Genomic DNA, 17,126 nt, shown 5'->3' with positions numbered 1-17,126 from the left:
ACCACCGCTAATTTGCACACCTGCCTCCAAATTGAAAAGCTACGAAAATTTCTTTTTCTAATTTGAAATTGACGCCAACAGCATGAACAGTTGAATTCTATAATAGACTACTGACATAGTTGTACTACGTATTGATGACAAACAATATTCCTACGACTTTTGTCATTTGGGAAATCTAAACTGCTTGTCTTAAAGAGATTTTCGGCGATTAAATATTTCATACAATTGTTCTTTGACATCTTAGCTAAAAGCACAAGTCATAATGAACTACACAAGGATTTTTAATAAGCACTACTTCCTATGCGTAACTTTAAAACTTTTGGATAAATCGACAATCATTTAAGGTTTTTCTGGTCATTTTTTTTGTAATCCAGAATAAAAAGTATTAAAAGAGTGTTCAATTAGTTATATATAACATAGTAACAAGCTAGATAATAACAATGGCAAGTATTTCAGGATTTATTGGGTAGAACACAAATCTAGGGTGCTCGCATATTGCAGCTTAACTGCAAAAAAACCATGGCCTTAGCTTATCTTTTTCAAGCCATCATATTGGAATATTTTTAAACATTCACAATACATATATATATATACACATATGTATTTTTAAAACTCTGCAAGATGAATTTTTCAAAGAACATTGCTTCAATGATATCAATCTGTTACAGGGGTATACCAGACTACCAGTATTGCAATCATCTACTACAGGAGATCCTGGATCTATAGCATATATTCTATTATTTAGGATACATATGTTAAGATCTACAAATGTACATCAAGATATAATTTATGTTGCGTAAGTAATGTAAAATATTTAGTCATATCAATGAGGGGCATGAATGACTCGGGTCTAATTAACTTCAGTCTTGGGGACGGAATGACCTGATTCCTTGTCAATGAATGAACAGGGCTCTTCACGGTTAGTTTGGCCATATTAAATAGGGGAAGGTTTTCATAATGGAGGTAAGAATGGTGTGAAAAATACCGGAAAACATCGGACATTGAAACAGAGCAGTTGCTTTTAAACATGCATAGGATTTCCCATACTTTCATACTATTTCCACCTCTTTAATCAAAGAGCTCATAGCTCTGAGGTGGAAGAAGGTGAATAAAAGGTAACTGGAATTACCACAAAAGCAGCCCCACTAACCCAGCCTGCTTTGTTCCATTATCGTTATGACGTATTTTTTTTCTTCAAACAAGAATGTGTCACAAGTACATGGATTCCCCATCCGTACAAACATTTTCTATGTTCAGTGGACTGTGAAAATTAGGTAAAATCTTTAATTTAGCAGCAAAATTAGAGAGATCATATCATAAGGAACACATGTGTACTAAGTTTCAAGTTGATTGGACTTCAACTTCATCAAAAACTATCTCGGAAATAAACTTTAACCTGAAGCAGGACAGACGGACAGACCAGAAAACATAATGCCCATAAATGGGGCATAAAAATAGTGAGACTTGTTACATACCTGCCAACTTTTGAAAGTTCCCATGGGGTTTTTTAGTGCGCGACAACAATTTTAAAGGTTACAATTTTTAGCTAAGTGCACGATCTGGATTGTCTAGAAAAAGTTTCATATTTGTATGATGAACTTACATGCCTTTTTCTTAAGTCTGTTTGCATGATTCTAGTTATTACTGAAATCGGTAGAAAAGATGAGCATGTAGCTAGCAGATCAGGGTTTATTTTATTTTATTGTCTTTCAATCCTAATTTACAAATTAAATTATTCAGATGCTTAATTATGTTAAAATCAATGTCAGGAATCGAAAGTTATGAAATTGTAATATACAGAAACGAATGCGGTTTACAGAGAATCAATGATTTAAAGTCGGCACCATTGGCCTTCAGAAGACTTGAAGTCTTCTTCCACCAAAAATCAAAGAGCTGAAGAGCTCTGAGGGGAAAGACGGCCATTGATTCTATTTTTTGGGGAGGGGGGTATCTTTTGATAGACTACATATAAAGAATGTTAAGAATTCATCATGGAGTCAATTTTGACCAATGGAAGAGATTTGCACCTTCTCAATCAAAACATTTGATTTAAGTTGGAAGTTTATAGTTATCCAAAATTCAACTGAATTCTATCATTTAACATAATATTTTTTTAATTTAAGTTGTGTACCACTGAACTGCAGGCTAGGGCCATTCTTCATTTTTTTGTGACAGTACTCTTAAGACTTTTAATTTTTTCTCAAGAATGTGAGGACTGATAAATCTATTCAGTTTTAAATTTCCATTGATATAAAGTTCTCAGTTACAACTCTCATCACAGGGATACATGTACTTATAAAAACCAATATGATTGATATAAGCTGTGTGAAGCTTGATTCCAGATCCTACATTTTGATACATTTGTAAATTTCATGAATACACTGTAAATAGATTTAAGCTACAAAATGCAACATTTTTATTTTTTAAAATTTTTTTTACCATTATGATTATGTTGGTACACAAAATTTTATTTAAATGGAAGATTACTTATCATATACTAACTGTCACATTTCAAGTGTTCAGATACATTTACTTTTATTTTTAAATAATTACTCATCAATTGAGGTGTTCCTGTAATGGAGAAAGATTCTCAAAATAGATTCTGCCGTTTCTCTCCCCAATCTGATGTATCCCCATAGGCATTGTTTACAGCGAAATTTGCAAGTTGCATGACCTACAACTTTTACATGCATTGCATGTGGATGATGTTTGAATCATCTACAGCAAACATAATTATGTTTAAATTAAACAAATACCGATTTTTAATTAGTACACACATTTTGAGAATGATTTTAATAATCAGTAAAGGACAGTCTGCACGGTTAGCCACTAGTCCGATGCCCCAGACTAGTAAAATTTCATTCAGACTAGTAAGTTTTTGCAAAACTTTGTTTGGACTAATAAGAAAAATGTCAGAATATTGGTCTTCGGACTAGTAGTTGAAAAAGTTTTTGGTGCAGACTGAAAGGATATCCCTGCTTCTACGTAGTGTGGTATTCCAACAATGACGTCACTACAATGTAGCCTTATAGGTTGGATATATTTAGAATATTTCGTAATACGGATTTTTTCAGATTGTAAAAGAAACGTAATCAGTGTAAGGGAGAGCACAAGATACGATAATTTCACAAGCAACAGAAGGAAAATGTGTTAAAAAGTGTTTTAAGTCAATCTATTCATGTGTGTGTCTCCTCATCAATGTCAGTAAGATTTATTGGGGTTTTTCCAAACTATATTATGTTGTACTATTATACCACTGTCCCAGGTTAGGGGGAGGGTTGGGATCCCGCTTACATGTTTAACCCCGCCACATTATTTATGTATGTGCCTGTCCCAAGTCAGGAGCCTGTAATTCAGTGGTTGTCACTTGTTTATGTGTTACATACTTGTTTTTCATTCAAATTTTTTTTTTTTACATAAATGAGGCAGAGTTCGCGAAAAACTTTGTTTGACCCGTCGGTCATGGGACCGACAAAGCAAGATTATTTGTCAGTCCTACAAAATTTAAGCCAGTCCTAAAAAAATCTGTCAATTTGATCCTAAAATAAAAATAAATAACATATTTTATCCAAAAGTAACTTTATTATTATTAGTTTTATTTTTCACAGCCACGGACAAATCAAAAATGAAGGACCAGTTCTGATCTTCTGATTGTTCTTAATTAAAGTCATTTTCTCTATCCATTTCATCATCTGAATCATTTTCTCAGTATTTGTTATCTCCATCTAAGATTTCAATCGCCGATTGTTTGCCATGAATAAATTTAGCAGGCCACGTGTAGATCGGGACTTTGGTATCCATAGGTTTCAGTTTGTTTAGAACAGGAAACCAGTACCAGAAATAAGCAGCAGGTACATCTGAAGACCGATGTAAACACATATTGGAATTAGTTGCGGTACAACTAATTACCGATAAAAAACGGCACTGCTACGGCCGTTTTTACATCGGTCATCGGGACCAGCACTAGCTTTCAATATACTGGTCCGAGCCTCATTTTGACCGATAGGACCGACCATTTTCGGGAACTCTGATGAGGTAGTTTAGTTTTCTCGTTTGAATTGTTTTACATTGTCTTATCTGGCCTTTTATAGCTATGTGGTATGGGCTTTGCTCATTGTTGAAGACCGTACGGTGACCTATAGTTGTTAATGTCTGTGTCATTTTGGTCTTTTTGTCTCATTGGCAATCATACCACATCTTCTTTTTTATATATATAGACAAAATGATTGATGTGAGGGCTTGGCACTCTGGCCAACCACATATGGAATTGACGGCTTGTAGCCGTCTTCCCCAAAAATCTGCCCCTATCCAATTTGGCCTAACTACCTGTGGAGAGCACTATTTGTGGAGATGTTCTGTATGTATCGCTGTTGACACTGTATGGTCTCCCTTGTAAATATCAAAGTCTTGCGTGTACAATTTTCACTCTGGTAAACAACTCACTTGTACTTTAATTATACTGATAGGTGGCAACTGTACTTAACATATTTAGTTGGATGTGACTACAACGGAAAATCACAAACTTGCTAGAATTTTTTTAGCCAGCTCATCTATTTATCTGATCTTAGCAAGTTATTACTTTTTCTTGCATAATAATTGTCGTCTTTGCAAAGATCAGAAGAGGAGATTAATGTGTCAGTAATTGGTCACAATACGTAAATATCTTATTTCACTTTAGGCCGGAAGAACAATAAATTATTTCCGAAGGGAATTTTTTTTTAAATATTTTTGGTGTAGGGTCTACCAAGTTTTCAGGTTGCAACCAACATATCTTCGATAAATGATTTATATTTGGGAGTTCGGCTGTTACATTAGTAATGTACCCTTGTTCAGACACTTCGTCTTCTTCGGCATCTGCATCTGCAGCGCTCAGATCTTGCTCTTGATCTGAGCTCATGTCATACAGAGAATCAGCATCCGCCATGCTGCAAATTTCTATCGCTGTTGCAGTTTAACTATTGGTCAATATTTTAAACTTAGTAACAATTTATCAAAAATGTTGTATTTAAATTTGAAATATTTTTTATATATATTCTGAAAGTAAAACGAGTTTATGCAGATAAATTATTATTTATTTTGGAAAGTAGACCCGCAGACGAAATAAGGAGTGCGCATGTGTAAAGTGCTTGACAACATAACGCTAAAAATCACTTTCACCTTTCCTCGTAGGAAATTATTCATCGATAGAAATGTCTCACCACAACAGCAAGCGTCAAGAACAAACAAAGCTGATAGAAAAACTCACAAAGAAGCACACTTGTAATTGTATGTCATTCTATGATTCAATTTTTTGTTGTAAATACCTTTATTGGCTCACTATTTATAATTTCCAGAGGAACTTGGGAAGAAAGATAACGCTACCCATAGCAAACTCGCCTGGACCAACTCGACTCACTTCCCACTAGCTTGTCCCACTTGTTGCCCTACTCTTTATTTACCAACCGGCACCACTGATAGACCACTTTCGAGTTCATCCGTCACCGGAAAAAACTCGTCAATTATACGCGCCTTTGTGACGTCATTTACCAGATAGAGGGGCTCGCCTGTATCCCTGCACTATAAACGTTCATCAAGCGTCTTAGTGATCGTTATTGTGCAGGATAAACTAGAAATAAAGTTTGTTCAGTAGGTTCTTAATAACAATTTCCTAATGACACATGAATGACAGCTGTGCAGATTGTCAATTATGAGAATTTAATTTGCCGAAAAATTCGTGCAATATAGCTTTTATAGTTTTTCAACCACTCGCTCAACATAGAAATGGAAGTGACGACGCACCTTAACGCACGAGTGACGTTCACTAAAACCAAAGTTTTTGACAGAAATGCATCGAACTCGAAAGTTGTCTACTAGTCTACACACCTTAGCGCTCTTTGGCCGCCACATCACATCTGAGGGCGGAAGGACTCCAGGCTCGTTTTTTTTAAGCTCAGGATTGATCCATTCAGAATCTGAAATTCTTTTTTTAATTTCGGGATGGCAGGATTTAAATTTCTGGTCTTTAAATTCAAAACCTCTGGATTTCATGTTTTTAAGTCCAGGATTGCAGTGACTATACAACAAATTGGTATTTGATAGTGTATGCATACCTGCTTCGTGTTTAACTATAAAATTTCACTGGATCAGGTAAACTAAATGTTGGATTGTCATAATTAGTGAATAAATTGATGATTGATCAGAAGTTTTCTAAATATTTATATAGTAAGTGAACAGTTTTTCTCAGTTAATAGACAGTCTCTAAATGGGAGAGTGTGATTAAACTGATCATGAACATGATGAATTACTTAAATTAGAACAATCTGAATCAATTGCAGCTTTGAATATAGAGAAAAAGAAGACAAGGAAACAGAAAAATCATAGACAAATTAAAGTTTACTAGACTCAATTTTCCCTATATTCACACAATTTTATTCTTTAAGTGTGCATTTACATTTTATTTCTAAAACTGTATTGTATTTTAAGCATGGCCTAGCTAGTGACATGTAGCGAGATATAGGTAAAGGGATTTTTGCAACAGTAAAATCAAACTTGTAATTTTGGTTTGTGGTCATGCTTAAAAGGTAAAACAAGTGTCCATATTTAAGTAGAAAGAACAATTTCAGTTGGACAGATAATTCAATCATTTACATAAATCTGATGCACCATCTCCAAATATGAATCATGTATGGTAGTCTACCATGTCAAACTCAACAGAAAGGAGTATGCTTGTAGTGTAACTCGAGGGCTATCTGATTTTACTTTTTTTTAATGACATTATTAAAAAATTATTAATTCATCCACTTTTTACATCATTTAAAAGTATGCATTTCTTTTCAGTTAAGAAGCATGAGATTGAGAAATTGATTTACATGTACCAAGAACTGGTGAAAAATTCTCCTCCATCATATAAAATTGACAGATCCAAGTTCCGAGACTTACTCCATCAACACTTTGAAATGACTGATGATATTCTGTTGGATAGAGGTATAATGTATGACAAGTGTAGCCTTACACAATAAAGTTTTTCAGTATTTTATTTTATCAGCCAAAATAAACTTTAAACAAGCAGTTACACAATCCAAGTTTCTGGTGAAAAAAGAATTGTTGAAAGAAACATTCACAATGTCAGATAGTGACTTCATACATTGAACCATATCCCTTTACATTGCCTGATATCTATGTAATGTTCCTTATTCTCGAGTTGTACTAAGAGGACTAGTAATTTAACTATAGAATAGAAAAGAAGTGCAAAAATAAGAGATGCAGGGGAGGGTTGAAAAAAATATAGATCCAGGATTTATATGTAATAAGGTTATATTTTGAAAGATATGTTGATGCCAGGCTTCATTGAAAACCAAAAAAATACTTAGACTTCTGGATGAAATCTATAGCCCTCTTTAAAAGTAAATGGTCAGTACTGAAATGTTTTGACTGCATAAAAAAATTTGCAGCATAGCTCTTGAGGAATTCATATTAGAATTCTATTCATACAGGCCACACAGTTTGAAAAAAATACTTAATATTGTAAGAGTCTAGAGAGAAAAATTGCACTGAGTGGGGCAACCCTCCCTCTTATTCTAAAGGATCATAATCATTGCAAGCGGAGACAGATTTAAAGTAGAGAGGTATATTTTTCATGCTTACAATTCATTTTCTCAGCATCTTTGTGTAGTTTTGATGGCTGATTGATTTGTCATTGTCTATCCATTAACATTTCAAATGCGTCCTTCCTCTGTACATGTATCGTTTCTGCATTATTGTGTTCACAGTGATTTATAGAAAATATTGCAGCCTGTCGAATTGTTTATCCACTGATACTTGTTCCCTTAAGTCTGTCTTGAAACAATCTGTAATTCACTTTTTAAGACAAAGTTGAAAAGGGGTTTTATGAATATCTGCTGCATCATCATCCATGATTTCATCAAACTTGACTGAATCAATTATTATACCCCTATGTTCAGAATCGTGTCAATAAAGGTATTAAAATAAATTCTTCAAATTAAAACCAATAAAAATTTTCCCAGTCGAGTGGATTTTCAAGGGTGGGTCAGTATACTGCAAATAAACAATATTTTGATTTAGCCTGGTATCAATATTTTTTTATAATGTATTAAAAGTCTGCCAGGTATCATTATGTATATAATATATGATGACCATTTTGAATTAATTGTATTATGTTCAGTGGTATTGCTGCCTTAGTTTAGACTTGAATTTGAGAGATGGAATTAATAGAAAAAAACAAAGGATATGGTGTAGCCATCCATGGCACAAAATCAGTACATGCACATTAAAAGCACATAAAGCAAAGGAATAGCACTAATATTGTGCTTATTTTGGATGAATACATGTTTGTCATGTTATAACATTGAAAACGAGAAAAAATTATAAGAGTTATCTCCCATCTTTATCATTAACGTGTTCTTCTCAGTACTTTTACTTATTTTCTCTTAAGGAGGCTCGCGGGTACAAAAATTTCGGCAAAAATTAAACATATGTTTTTTTTTCATTATAAATTTTATTTATTACACTATTAGTTATTACTTTATAATATGGTACAAAAATCAACTATAAAAATCGATTCGGTTTGGCCCCAGATGACTTTTAAAATGTTTTTTATCATTGAAAAAGCTCCAAATTATCTCCCTATGGTGCAAAAATGCCTTTTTTTGGCATTACAATTGAAATATCTTCTTTAACTCATCGGTGACCTATACTTTTTATTACTGTTTTCAAAAAAGTCTTACACAAACTAAATAATTGTAAAATTTAAGCAATTTCTGTAATTTAGTTCTTTTTTTATTTCGATATTACCTTTATTTATCCTATTAATTCAACAGAAAAAAAAACATTAACAAAAATGTATGCTTCTTTCAGAGGCAGATTGTGAGCTTAAATGAACGGTGATCCCATTTTTTATTTCGTTTTTCTATTAAGTATATGATAAAGTTCATTTATGAAAAAATATAGAGAAATCCTATATTGTGAAAGTACTTTAATTCGTGGGTATCAATTTTCGTGGTTTGAGCAATATTTACATGTTCGTGGGATTTTAAATTCGTGGATTTTAGTTTTCTAAAAAAAAAATTGAAAAATTAAAGCCTTTAGAAACGAAGGTTACAAATAGTCTGGATTGAAGGAAATTGCAAAGTAAACATTGACTCGTGTAAATGGTAGTGACAACACTAATTAACCCAAGATAAAGTGATCAACAGATTAAGGACCATCAAAGTTGTTAATTAGGCCATAAACATGTCACCTAAAGAAATCAGTATCATAAACAAATGCTATGAACATATCTTGAATTGTCAAACGATTCTTATCAAAATCAAGCGCAGCATGAAATAATTATTTCCCATATGTACGAGAAATATGAGGATATAAAAATTATTTTTTTAAAGAGAATTAAAAGTCAAAAGTTGTACAGTTTAGGTTATTAAAGATGAAATTGGTATGATCCTGCATGCAGTTGTAGTGCTGTGACTGCTATTAAAGTATTCTCAGATTCGAGGTTATTCAATATATTCTCTAGATCAGTCATATCAGTAGTCAAACCTTCATGGGGATCTTTCCATGTCTTGATTTGGACAATGGTTGTTTTATTTTTGGACACATAAATTTGTGGATAAAGTCAACCATGAAAACCACGAAAATTGGTACCCCACGAATAAAAGTACTTTCACAGTATTAGGGAGAAAAATTGATTTAGAAGACCTGTGAGCCCCTTAAGATGTATAATAATGTGTAAGAAAATCACACTTATCTGTACAAATATTTAGTTTTCAGAGCTTTTGATCAAGACAGTGATAATTATATCAGCCAGGAAGAGTGGGTGACAGGATTATCTACCTTTATTGATCAGACAGAACCTGAATCGGTCATAAAATGTAAGTCAGCATTTGTCTGTTCACTCTATCATGGCATGAATATAGCAGCCACAATTCTGTCTGTAAACTTTGTTGTGAAAGTAATTCATTATTCTTACATAACGATATGTTTTTACTTTAATAGTTATAGGAAGATGTGGTATGAGTGCCAATGAGACAACTCTCCATCCAAGTCACAATTTGTAAAAGTAATCCGTTTTAGGTAAAAGTACGGTCTTCAACACGGAACCCTGGCTCACAACGAATAGCAAGCTATAAAGGGCCCAAAAATTACTTGTGTAAAACCATTTAAACAGGGAAACCAACAGTCCTAATCTGTATAAAAAAAGACACAGTTCGGTCTTTTTCAACAAATATTTCATGAAATGTAATATGAAAAAAAGCAACTTAATGTCTCAAATAATTAGGAAATATCATGAGGTCAACTATCAACAACAATGTCATTGCTATAAATTGTCTACAAATAAAATGACCAATTTTAAGAGAAAATAAAAAAATGGTCAATACCATATTTCTAAATGAAAAAGTATTAATTCAATAGGACATGGGATATAACAAAAGACAACCTTGATGATATTCCTGAATTAGGACAGGCACATGAACAAGTTTGTTCACATATTTGCACTCAGGTACAATAGCTCTTAACTGTATAATAATTGGTTTAAAAGAATGTTAAAATGTTTCCAGAATTATAAGCCATTCTCCACATATATGGCTTGATTGTCTGTTAGAATAGTTTAAATAAACAATTACAATTTTGTGTTTCATTACTCAATTTAAGACAAATTTTTACCACTCGTAGTTGTAAATTACACAAATTTGAATGTATTTACAGTTTGTTTTATGGTGTATGATTTAAATGGAGATGGATACATATCAAGAGAAGAAATGTTCCAGCTTCTGAAATACAGCTTAGTTAAGGTTAGTTTAGACAAAGGACTAGAAGTTTGAAGTAAGGCAGAGCTGTGGCAATATTCATAATTTGCCCCTCCATGTGAGAAACACCATACATACATTGCATAAATGCAATGTAAACAAAAATCTATGACTATGTGAAGTGAAATGATGGACATGTATCTATTCTTTAAATATGACTGAGCATAACAGTTTGTGATGTTTTAAAGTGCTTATAAAGATTTAAAAACTATTTAGTTGATTTATATATAAAAGAAGAAGTGGTATAATTACCAATGAGACAACTCTCCGCAAGAGACTAAATGACACAGAAATTAACAACTATAGGTCACCATACAGCTTTCAACAATGAGCAAAGCCCATACCGCATAGTCGGTATGCAAAAAACAGAATTTCCTGCAAAATCCCTTTTGAGAAATATAATTTTTTATTCTCTTAAAATCTATATCTCAAAGGGAATTTACTCAGACATCCATTTGAGATTACCTTACCTTTGTATGTCATCTGACCTTTAACACATCTCCTTGTTTATAAGTCAATGTAAAGTTGTCATGGTTATTTTCATTTCTCATATGCTATAATCAATAGGCAAACCATATTCAGTGTATGGAAAGATTACATTATGTTCATGTTGTTTGGCAGGGTTCATCTGGCCTTTGGCTTGGACTCATTTTTATGTTTTTTGGTCTATGTTCAATTTTCATGATAAGGCTGTTTCTCATGAAAAGATTACCTTAGTTGTATTTGGCAAAACCTTCAGGAATTTTGGTCCTTAATGCTCTTCAACTTCATACTTTATTTGGCCTTTTTAACTTTTTTGGATTCAAGCGTCACCGATGAGTCTTTTGTAGACGAAACCTGCGTCTGGCATATATATACAAAATTTAATCCTGGTATCTATGATCAGTTTATTTATCCCAGATACTATGAGCAAAATTTCAAATATTCAGTGACTGGTATGAAATTCAATCATGATAGGTGAAAGTATTAATCAGTTTCTGTTAGGTCTGTCATTTGTTTATTATTAAGTTGCTACTCCTATTTTACCCTTAATGTTGGTCTTTAGAGTTATGGTAAAGAGTAATACATGTGATAATTCTTTTTTCAGCAAACACATGATGAAGATTCAGATGAAAGTATTAAAGAATTAGTAGAATTGATTCTCAAGAAATTGGTAAGCTACAGTTGGTATAATAGTGTCAAGGTTGTTCCCAAGTAAATTTTATATATGTAAATATGTAATGTTTATAATAAGTTTTGGATCATCTGGAGACTCAATAATATTTTCAATCTTTTTTTTAGTTAACTATCTTATTTCAATTTTTAATTCCTAAAATTATGCTGCTTTGCTTTGAAAATAAATATTTTAGCAGTTCTGATCTAAATGGATCTTTTATAAAGTTAATGTTAAGACGCACTGTTCTTAGATACATAATCTTATTACAAAATCATATGCTAAAGAAATTCATAATACATGTGTATTTTTAACATACAAATGATTTTTTTAAATGAGTGTTGAAATGTTACGATATTGTATGTTCTTGACAGGATCGTGACCATGATGGCAGAGTTTCATTAACAGATTTCACGACATCAGTGAAAGAGGAACCATTATTGATAGAGGCCTTTGGTACATGTCTCCCTTCACAAAAAGTAAGTTAAATTTTCTATACAAAAAATATGTTGATGAATTTGAGAAAATCATTTGTAACTTATATCAATTTGTTTAAGATATACTTTACTTGAACTTCATTCTGATGCATTTTAAACATTTTATAGTGCATTTAGGCCCGTGTTTAGTCTTAGAAAATGCAGTTCATGAGAACTACATAGTTTTGCAGATGATATAAGAAATATAAATGAATCATGTAAAACTTTCATAGTTATGACATTAAAATAGGGTTGTCTTATGCAATTTTTAACAAGAAATGAAGAACAGTGCTGTATTCATGCAGTTTACTATCTATAAATCCTTTGTTGAAACTTCTTGCACAGCAAAGAAACAACAATTTAAGACATTGTCTCTTATAAATCTTTACAAGATAAATTACACCAAATAAAAAGTTGTTTTTCTGGTGTGTGCATTATACATAACAAATCTAAGATATACATAAAAAATGATACAAAACTAGGGGAAAAAATCAAGAAATATTACAAAATGTCTATTGTTTGTAGCCATGATAACTTGTCAAATGTTAAATCTGTTTATATTTTCTTAAAACCTTTTTATTGAAGTGAAGTTAGGGCAAATTTTAGACTATGTACAGGAATTTTGCATTTGTACTATCAAACTGTTTGGCCGAATATGGACATTATACTGGTATTCCCAGACATGTTAGGTTAGAATAATTTTCTTTTAAATTTCACCAACTTCTTGTTTCAGTGATTTCCAATGTTTTAGCATGTAGAACAATTTCCACAAAAAATAAAAGAAATGGATTAAGTCACTTCCAAATTTAATTGTATAATACCTATTTCTCTAATTCTATGGAAAAATATCCCTTTCCGAACCAATTGTATAATAAAATTTAATCAACGTATGGTTGCCGGTGATCTCAGAAGATGATTGGCTGTGTCAAAGGGTCATAACCTTTCTCAGCTCCCTGAATTAATTAAAATATTCTAACAGGTGTTAATGAAATTGACATCTTTGTGGAAAGTGGAAGGCACTGGAAGGGGATTTTGGTTTAGAAAGGAAGACATTTGTCTTTTAATCATTAGAGAAACAGATTATTACATAGTAACGCATGGATTATCGGATTTATCCGCGTGGATTATCGGATTTATCCAATCTCGATAGTTAAATTATACATTTTAACTATCTCGATTGGATAAATCCGATATTCCACTTGTATCAATGTAATAATCTATATATCTAAAATAATGTAAATATCACTAAATTATAGGATCAAAAACATTTTGAAATAATGATTTGATTTCTATTACAGATGAGGGACTGTTTCAGAACACTGATTTGTGAAGGACAAGCAAAGAAACTGTGATATTGATGGCTATGTGACAATCATTGTTATTTAATTGTTATTATAATATAAAATCTGCTAGCTAATTAGTAGGTGCAATACTCTGCACTGATGATTTTAAATTCACTTGTAAATGAAAAATTGTAATCTTCCTGCATTTGATGGTAAATAGACAACAACTAGTGGCAGATTTTGATAGTAATTGTTTTGCCTAAACCCACAGATGAATTCAAATTGGTTTAATGAGTATAAAGTTCATTAATATACCCAAATAGTGCAAATGCAGTGTGTGTTGCAATTGGAATAATCAGTTGTAGACTACAATTGTAACTTTACAATTTTTTTATTGAAAAATAAAAAATATTTATAAAATATATATACTATTAAATTAATTTGTATTGCAATAATACTTGCTAGTTTGGGGATTTTTTTAAATTAGCAAAAAAATGTTATGCACAGATTTTTTTAGTCATCTTTTTTATTTTCCTATGTTTTATAAATGTTGTAGGTCCATGCAATGGTCTCAGTTTATTTATTTAGATATGAAATATTCCATCAAAGGACTTGAATTGTAATGGTCTTAAACTGCCATTTTTTCTACTTAGTAAATAACTTTCTATTTTTGAAAACGGTTCATATATCTTGATGATGACCTTACTTAACTCTCATTTTTATGGCAACATGATATATTTCCAGGTCCTTTTATTTTTATTTCATATTTAAAGGATATATGTATGAGTCCAACAGCTATTATATTTGTATTTGTCTATTGAAGCTCAAGTGTAAATATGTTGTAGTTTGGTTACAGAGTTGTCTCCCATCTGTAGTACATTTTGCAATATAATGCCTGAAAATAATATGTTTGGATTAATGCTAGAGATTTCCTTACACAAAATTTAAAAGTTTGGAGTTTTAAAATTCAGAAGACTAGAACATTACATTCAAACAAAACATTAGTTATTGCTGAACTACTGTTTTTGTGTCCAAAATTTTAGATGTAACAATTTTTATTTTTTTACAGTATCTGATATATGACAAAATGATAAATTACTCAAGGAGACATCTTACTTAACAATTAATAGTTGCATATATTTATGATATTTGGAGATGTTTAATGATGTTGAATGCTTAAATGTAAATCTGCAATTTTAGATGTTATACATTCCATGAAATAATATTATCTATACATGTAACTTTATATTTTCTGTAAATAGTCACTTTATATGTGTTCTGCACAACTTTAGGTTGTACAATATTATTTGATATTTTACACAGTTCTATATTTTACTCTTAGATTTCTGCCTATCTTTATTAAATTTATTGATAAAGTTTATAATAGTTCTGTTTTTCTGCCAGAAATTATTACATAAAACCTTTAAATATAATAACTGGTTCACATAATGTAAAGCCAGAAAGCTTTTCTCATCACTTGACAACTTTCATCCATTCTTAAACATTTTTAGATATAGAAACATACATGATACTTTAAAGTCCATTATGTTACATGTAATTTACTCCTGAAAATAAATCTGATAGCTACTCTACTTTTTTCAAGCTCACCAAGCTCTTCTCATCACTGGGCATTAGTCTTCTGTTTGTGTTAATCCAAACTTGTCCACACTCATTATTGGGACATCTAGTAAAAACAGAAATGTGTTCAATGTCCATGGCCCTCCAACCAATATCACCAACACTGTTAAAAATAGAAATAGGGATAAAATGCATCTTTTTTCAGGTCTTTGCGGCAGGGTGTCTGTCTATAACGTTCTACCGTCTGTCCCGCTTCAGGTTAAAATTTTAGGTTAAGGTATTTGTAATGAAGTTGAAATCCAATCAACTTGAAACTTAGTACACATGTACCCTATGATATGATCTTTCTAATTGAAATACCAAATTAGATTTTTGACCCCAATTTCATGGTCTACTGAACATAGAAAATGATAATGCGAGTTGGGCATCCATGTACTTTGGACATATTCTCGTTTTATTATCCTGAGAATGTTTGACACGGGCAGACATTTTCAAAATAATGAGATCTACCTATTGTCCTTTTACATAAAAATTGTTGAGGCAAACTCATATAGGAGTTATTGTCCTTAAATGAGGAATTACCCAATTTATTTTTCATTTTCACCTATTGTTATAAAAATTAAAAATGATAGCCTGAAATCATTAAATGACTCCTTTTTTTAGTTCTTGGTTTCGAATGACAATTTTTACCAATGTTGTGCACTTTTGCCTTCTATCTTAAAAACTGTATAAAAAAATATAAACTTTAAACAATAAAAATGATCAGCAAGACAAGATCTACAAATATATAAGTTTTTGCTTAAGTATTTAGTAGACTCTATATAGGAGTGATAGCCCTGAATGGACGATTTTTTATATATATATCTTTTTGGGTTTCGGGCAAAGTATAGAGAGAGAAAATGTAAACAGAAAAAAAATTAGCTCTACAAGATCAACAAAAAAGTGATTTCTGTCATGAATTCTATTCTAGTCCACAATGTGTCAGTGTCCATTGTCAGCCAGAGATCCAGAGAGAATGTTGAGGGGGTTGGGACCCTCCCTTCTTTTTTGGATGATCAATTCTTATGAATTTGCACAAATGATTGGAGGCAGAATGCTAGGCAGATATTACAATCTCATGGTGGCAGCGGAATTTTCTATTTGTAAAAAGCTTTTTATTTCAGTCCAAAAAACATCTGGATGTATCATACTTTGTATGCAGATAATTAACTTATGTTATGAAGATACCAGTGGCGGATCCAGGGGGGGGGGGTTCCGGGGGTGCGCACCCCCCCTTTATTTTTGCCGATCAATGCATTTGTATCGGGACATATGTTTTGCACCCCCCCTTTGCCCTGGGTGCCCTGGGTTAGCACCCCCCCTTTCAAAAATTCCTGCATCCGCCCCTGGATACTGTCTGTCATATTTTTTTACCTCATTTTCATTGTTTAGTGACTGCTTGGAAAAAATTATAGATTTTTGTTAGGTGAATTTCTCACTGACCCACTATGATGAGTCATATTTTTAACTATATTTGGTTCATGAGGTCCTTGAAAGATCTATATGTCCCTTAGACAGGGTTCGCCTGCCATCAATCTCATTTCATGGATTAAATTGTTGTGGTAAAGTCTCTATCTTAGAAACTATACACAATAGGTCATCTATATTTGGGTATGTAAAGTGCTCATTTCCGACTGACATATTTCATCTGACCTTGACCTCTTTTTCAAGGTTATTTAGACAATGTTCAGTTTTTAGTGTTCAGTCTATTGTCACATAATATCAGCAATATGGTCATTGTATTTGGTGTGATAAATGATTGTAAGATGTAAAAGAGGGACAAAAGATACCAGAGTGA

At 32.1% G+C, this 17,126-nt stretch overlaps 2 protein-coding genes across 3 annotated transcripts in view; one reads left to right on the top strand and one right to left on the bottom strand.

Moving 5' to 3' along the window:
* The window catches only part of LOC143065195 (glycylpeptide N-tetradecanoyltransferase 1-like), a 32,549-nt gene extending 27,587 nt beyond the window's left edge, over positions 1-4,962 (bottom strand). The window contains exon 1 of one of the 2 annotated variants that reach the window (XM_076238616.1): positions 4,824-4,962. In XM_076238616.1, coding sequence (XP_076094731.1) covers positions 4,824-4,924 — 101 coding nt within the window. In that variant the 5' untranslated portion in view covers positions 4,925-4,962. The remainder of the gene's footprint in view (positions 1-4,823) is intronic. The other variant, XM_076238617.1, reaches the window with a different exon arrangement.
* A 132-nt stretch (positions 4,963-5,094) lies between these two features.
* Positions 5,095-15,095, top strand: LOC143065197 (calaxin-like). The gene is made up of 7 exons (XM_076238618.1): positions 5,095-5,265; positions 6,817-6,963; positions 9,756-9,863; positions 10,699-10,784; positions 11,887-11,952; positions 12,327-12,431; positions 13,727-15,095. Exons 1-7 carry the CDS (start codon positions 5,190-5,192, stop codon positions 13,778-13,780), a joined length of 642 nt encoding a protein of 213 aa, XP_076094733.1. The 5' UTR covers positions 5,095-5,189; the 3' UTR covers positions 13,781-15,095.
* The last annotated feature ends 2,031 nt before the right edge of the window (positions 15,096-17,126 follow it).

This window comes from Mytilus galloprovincialis, chromosome 2 (genome assembly GCF_965363235.1).
Source record: "Mytilus galloprovincialis chromosome 2, xbMytGall1.hap1.1, whole genome shotgun sequence".
NCBI classification, from domain to species: domain Eukaryota; kingdom Metazoa; phylum Mollusca; class Bivalvia; order Mytilida; family Mytilidae; genus Mytilus; species Mytilus galloprovincialis.
Note: the sequence above shows the minus strand (reverse complement) of the source record. Positions and strands in the feature narration are given on the sequence as shown.

Excerpts from the sequence above, each read along its gene's own strand:
- LOC143065197 (XM_076238618.1), top strand. The coding sequence starts at position 5,190 with ATGTCTCACCACAACAGCAAGCGTCAAGAACAAACAAAGCTGATAGAA. Across the intron at positions 11,953-12,326 it reads AATTGATTCTCAAGAAATTG|GATCGTGACCATGATGGCAG; the intron begins GTAAGCTACAGT and ends TGTTCTTGACAG. Across the intron at positions 12,432-13,726 it reads CATGTCTCCCTTCACAAAAA|ATGAGGGACTGTTTCAGAAC; the intron begins GTAAGTTAAATT and ends TTTCTATTACAG.